The 5,769-nt window shown below is 53.3% G+C and overlaps 1 protein-coding gene across 1 annotated transcript in view; it reads right to left on the bottom strand.

Annotated features, from left to right (window-relative positions):
• The window catches only part of SLC2A11 (solute carrier family 2 (facilitated glucose transporter), member 11), a 13,832-nt gene extending 8,069 nt beyond the window's left edge, over positions 1–5,763 (bottom strand). Inside the window, exons 1-2 of the mRNA XM_006768968.2 lie at positions 5,444–5,763; positions 3,042–3,140 (exon numbers count right to left, since the gene is read on the bottom strand). Coding sequence (XP_006769031.2) covers positions 3,042–3,140; positions 5,444–5,695 — 351 coding nt within the window. The 5' untranslated portion in view covers positions 5,696–5,763. The remainder of the gene's footprint in view (positions 1–3,041; positions 3,141–5,443) is intronic.
• Between the last annotated feature and the right edge of the window lie 6 nt (positions 5,764–5,769).

The raw sequence follows: 5,769 nt of genomic DNA, 5'->3' as shown, positions 1-5,769 counted from the left end.
GGGTGGGGGGGGACTACACACGCCAAGCCTTCTCCCCACAGGGAGAACAAAACTACAGACAGAGCAGGAGGCCAAAGGTCACCATCACTTTCAAGGGGGTCTGGGCCCCATGGCCTCCCTCCTGTGCTCCTGAACCTGCACGGCTATGACTGCACCCTCTCTGGCCTGTGTGCTCTCAGCGCCCTGCTCAGTCCTTTGTGGTATCGAAACCCACTGACTTCTGCTGTGTGTCTCCTTGGGACCCCGACTGCGGCAAGTCCTCGTCTGGGAGAACACATGACTGTTCATTGGTAAGACTGGGAATTAGGCCCGAAGAGGTGAGATGACTTGCCCACCGCCTGAGCCACCTGCAACCCCACCCCCAGAGCTGCCACTCAGGAAACGGAACAGAGGCCACGAGGTTAGGAATGACTGCGCTCGGGGAAGACCCACACACCCCCTTCCCCTGGTTAGAGATGAAATGTCAGAGTCTGGCGGGTCTTAGGCCTCCCAGCCAGATGTGAGGGAGGATGTCAGGAGGGCCGGGGATGTAGTGTTGGGCCAGCTCAGGGTAACGGCGGTCAGCCTGGTACCCACTAGGTTCCCCTGGAGGCAGGACCTGCCCAGAAGAGCCAACCTTGACCGGAACTCCTCAGGAGTGACCATTCAGTGAGGTAAGGGAGGCTCCGAGGCCAAGAAAGTCCCACTGGGGCGGGGGGAGGGGAGGGACTAGTGATGGCCCACAGGAGACAAGGCGTGAGTGTGCCCCACAAGTCAGTCTGCCCTGGCGGGCACGCACATCCTCGTTGAGTGAGCAAATAAACAAACGCAGCTGGTTCAGACCTCCCTTTCTCAAGCCAGCAGTTCTTTCTGTCTCTAAGAGGCTGGCGGCTGGAATTGTTTCTGCCCAGAATGTCCTCCCGCCTGGGCTTCTGCTACCCACTTCCTCCTTCGGAGAAGTTCTCTTCCATTGTCAATTATAGCCCCTACCAGAGGCCCAGTGCATGAAATCGTGCCCGGGTGGGGTTCCTCTGGGTGGCCGGCAGGGATTGGCTGAAACCCACAGTCCAATACTGTCTGCAGCTCCTACCTGCTGCTCCCGCTCATCCTGGCCCCACTGTGCCTGCTGTGGGCTTGCGCCCAATCAGTCCCGGAGAGGCTCCCGCTGCCTCAGCAGCACTCACCAGCCACGAGCCCTGCGTCTGGCACCCTCTCAAGGGGCGTGGCCTGCGGAATCGGGCTGAAACTGGCTCTCCGACATCCCCTGAGGGGTCCTGATTGCGAGAGGGCGCAGGCCAGGCTGAGGGACCCCACCAGTGCACAATGGGTCCAGGGACTGACCGTGGGAGGGCTCCAGGGCGTGCAGGCCCATCTCGCTCAATCCCGATGATCAGCCGGACCCCAGCAGCAAGCTAACCTACCAGTTGGAGCGTCTGCCCCTGGTGGTCAGTGCATGTCATAGCAAGAGGTGCAGCAGCCTTAGCATATTATTAGCATATTACACTTTGATTGGTTGTTCAGTTGTTCTGCCGTTCGGTCTATTTGCATATTATCCTTTTATTATATAGGATTGGTGGTCACCTGACCCAGATGTAGCCAATAGAAGTGCTCTGTCCTCCTCACCACATGATTGGTCTAGGGGTGGGCATGTGATCCAAGCTAGTTAATCACTCTTCCCAGGCCTCTCTGTGGAGAGCTACCAGGGAGGACTTTTATTTGGGGATTCCCAGCTGATAAAAAGTGAGTCTGGCCCAGCCAATGAAGCTCAATGGTTGAGCATTGACCTATGAACTAGGAGGTCAGGGTTCGATTCCTGGTCAGGGTTCAATTCCCGATCAGGGCACATGCCGGGATTGCAGGCTTGATCCCCAGTAGGGGGAGTGCAGGAGGCAACCAATTAATGATTCTCTCTCATCATTGATGTTTCTTTCCCTTCCTCTCTGAAATCAATAAAAAAAAAATATATATTTAAAAAGTGAGTCTGGTGACAGCTGCTGTCTTGTCACTGGGTAGAGGATGAGGCCAGGCAGGGACAGGAGAGCCCCAGTTCCCTCCTAGGGCCTGGTTCCTGCAGCTCCCCCCACCCCCACCCCCACGGTTTATATCCGCACATCTTTCCCAGCGAAGTGACAGGACGCTTGCCCTTCTTCCTTAAGCAAGTTAGAGGCTGCTTCTATCGCTGGGGCTCACCGACTCATCCTTTCCACAGGCCCAGAATGAATATGGACAGGGGCCAGGCCAGCATCAGCTGCTGGGGATTCACAGATGACCCAACACTGAGCAAGCCAGCAGGAGGGAGAGAGGGACCCAGACAACCAGCACAGCCCGAGTGCTGACAACCACACCGAGGGCGGGGGAGGGGGGTGGCGTCCGGCTGGGGGCTGGTGAGGGAAGGCACCAGGAAGGTGATGGCATTTGGGTGGTTCCTGAGGGGCTTCTGCAGGGAGTTTTGGGGGGTTGGTGGAGAGAGAGGGCTTCTCAGCAAAAGGAGGGTCTGAGGAAGGGCTGTGCGCATTCAGGGAGCTGCAAGTCAGTATAAGACTTGGGGCTGGGGAATGAAGGCGGGAGCCATGAACGGCTCTGACCCCAGGAGGCCTTGGATTTCAGGTGGATGCGTCTCATTCCTATAGGCACTAGGAAGACACAGAATGTTCTGGGCTTGATCAGACATGAGAGGATCTAGAAGGGGAGAAGCTGAAGGTAGGGAGGCCAGTGAGGAGGCTGGGCCAGCAATCCAGACAGGAGAGATGGGGCCTGAACCAGGGTCCTGGCAGAGGCATGGGGAGAAACGGCTGGATGCTAGGGGTAGTGAAGGACTTGGTGTCAGAGTAAAGGCACTGGGCAGACGGTGGAGTCATCGGGGATTCAGGAGGAGTGCAGGTGAAGGGGGAGGATGCAGAGCTGGATTTGAACCCGAAGTACCTGTGGGACATCCCAGTGGGGGCGGATGTGTGGGAGAAAGTGCCGCCAAGTGGATGCTGGCCTGAACACCACAGGGGACAACTGTCGGCGCTCACCCAGCACCCACTCAGCTGGTGATCGGAGGCACAGAAGGTACATACCACGGTTGGGGCATTGATGATGGACAGGTTATAGCCAAACTGAAAAGTTCCACCAATGCCAGCTGCACAGATGGTCTGGAGCAGGACTCTGCCCTGAGTCTAAGGAGAGAAGGGAGGACACGGAGTGAGTAGTAACAGCCTCCACCACCCTCCCAGGACCAGGACCTACCAATTATAACACTGCGATGCGTGGGAACCAGGCACTGACAGGAAACTGAGGCACAGGGGGAGGCGTTACCTACGTCACGTGGCTGGCAGAGAGCAGGACCCCACCCAGTCTCCTGCTCTGAAAACTCAGTGTATGCTGAAAGCTCTCTACTCCTCCAAAGGTATAACAGTGAACTACTTCCCTCAGCTGTCTTCCTAGGCATTCACAAAGTAGCTGACGATATAGAAATCAAGTCATTGATCTTTCCCCAGTAAATCAGACTGCCTTTCTTGTTTTGGCAAATTCGCCTGCAAATTTAAAGTGCTACAAATCAAATTTATTATTATTTTTTTAAATAAGTAGAAGTTTCATGGCAGAAGGGTATTTGGCTACAGAGTTTCTGAAGAATTCCCCGAGGACTATTGATTCATTCATCAGTGCAATTCCGAGTGCCTGTCCCATACTGGCACTGTGCTGAGGACAGATACAGCCAGGAAGAGGCAAGCATGCATTCACCATTTGGGGAGATACTGTGCAGGGGTGTGTGTGTCGGGGGGGCTCCAGAGGGCAGGATTCTGCCAGAGATCTTGCCACAGGTCTGCAGACAGATCCATGACAGGCACCCTGGCTGCCCACAGCTCCTATAAGGCCTACGTAACTTCCCCCCAAGCTGGAAGCTACGGGAGGAAGCCAGGTGAGGACTCAGGGGTTTAGTCTCACTGTAGTCACATCACAGCCCCAGACGGGCTGCAAGAGACCCAATCCCTGATGATGACAAGTGAGCCCCTGTGGCAGGAGATGCTGGCAGGCCTCCAAGAAGCAGGAAATGGTTTAGTTCACTGAGATTGTTGGTGGAGACTGCCTAGAGCAAGCATGTCAAACTCGCAGCCCTGGGCCGCATGTGGCCCACAACGAGTATTTTTGCGGCTCAGCCAATATAACGGTATGTAAGAAATGTTTCAATAAAAATGTCGTAACTTCATTTTTACAATATCCTGTTAAACATAATTATTAATAACGAACTACAATGTTCGCTATTGGCTGGTTTGTGTTGCTTTCGTTTCGCTTACGCATATGTGCAGGCGCACCATATCTCTCCACTAATACTAGCAGTGAATATTCTAGCAGCCGATGGCCACGTCATTAGTCTTGGACTGACTTGTTTGGTGTGCTCAAAAGGAAGTAATTCGCTTTCGGAGAACAAGAAAAATAGGTTTATTTGCATTACGCTTATTAATTTGTGTGGTTATTCAGTGTCTGGTAAGTTAATGTTCAAGAAAAAATATTAATTTTTATTAAAATGTTCTATTACTTTATGTTAACAGACTCCTTTATATTTCAGCCCTTTGTATTCAGCATGTCTTAATTTGTGCAGTTATTCAGTGTCTGGTATATTAATGTTCAAGAAAAAATACTAATTTTTATTAAAATGTTCACTTTTATGTTAATGATTACTTGTGTATTTCAGCCCTTTGTATTCAGCATGTCTCTATCGAAATAAACCTATGTTTCTATGAAGACTCAAGCTTTTGTTTTTTTTGTGGCCCACATAAACTTAAACCTTGCTTATTTGGTCCGTGTTAACCTTTGAGTTTGACATGCTTGGCCTAGAGCCATGGCTGGTCATGAAAAGCAACCAGACACTAACTATGATGGTGATTATTAATTCAGTGAACAAATCTTTCTTGCCTCCCTATTATGGACCTTAAACCGACTGCTCTAGCTGCTGGGGACATAGCAGTGAACAAAAGAGACAAAATCTGTGACCTCATGGAGCTTTTCTTCCAGTGTGGGAGACAGGCAGTAACATGAACAAGGAAATAGTATGTCAGCTGGTGCGACTGAGACAGGAAGCAGAGAAGGTGAGAGGGCGTGCTTGGAGAGGGTGGTCAAGGTTATGCCCTGAGAAGGTGACGTCTGTATTAAAGGAGATAAGGGGGAGCCCCAGGCAGACAGCTCATGGAAATCAGTGCAGGCTGGGGGAAACCCTGAGATGAGCGGTGTGGGCTGCCCCCAATCTCTCTGTGAGGCAGGACAAGACAGGGTTTTATAGGAGATGGAGGTTGGGGAGAGAGGTGAGGATGGCACACAGTCAAAGAAGGGGCTGAGGTAGCCAGAATCGGGGCGTCTCTGGCCTGCCTGAGGGCACAAGACAGCGCAGGCAGCCCGAGGGATGCTAGCCTGGGAGGCTGGGGTCCGCCGGTCCTGCAGATGTGTGACCACATGCAACCCTGCACTAGCCTCCTGGCCATACCTGCGCATGAACACCTGCCTGCCTCTTAGGCTGCAAGTGCTTTGTCCGACCTCTGCCCACACACCTAACTCCACGGGACAAGCAAGCACGAGACCGTTTTTGTACATCTGCCGTCTCCGTTAAGCCTTGCAGCGTGGCTGCGCCTGTGCAGTTCACGCCGAGCTGCAATTCCTCCTCTGACAGGCCAGCGCCAGGCAGGTTTTGGAATGTCGACCTTCCCAGATGGCAGGAGGGCATCGGGCGCGTGCACATTTCCCCAGCATTCAGGAGCAGGGAGGCCTGCGGGGTGGGCTTTGCCCCGCGAGGGAAGCGAGCGCGGTCGCGGC

The sequence above is a fragment of the Myotis davidii genome, unplaced genomic scaffold (assembly GCF_000327345.1).
Source record: "Myotis davidii unplaced genomic scaffold, ASM32734v1 scaffold223, whole genome shotgun sequence".
NCBI classification, from domain to species: Eukaryota; Metazoa; Chordata; class Mammalia; order Chiroptera; family Vespertilionidae; genus Myotis; species Myotis davidii.
The sequence above is the reverse complement of the archived record's forward strand: the minus strand, read 5'-3'. Positions and strand labels throughout refer to the sequence as shown.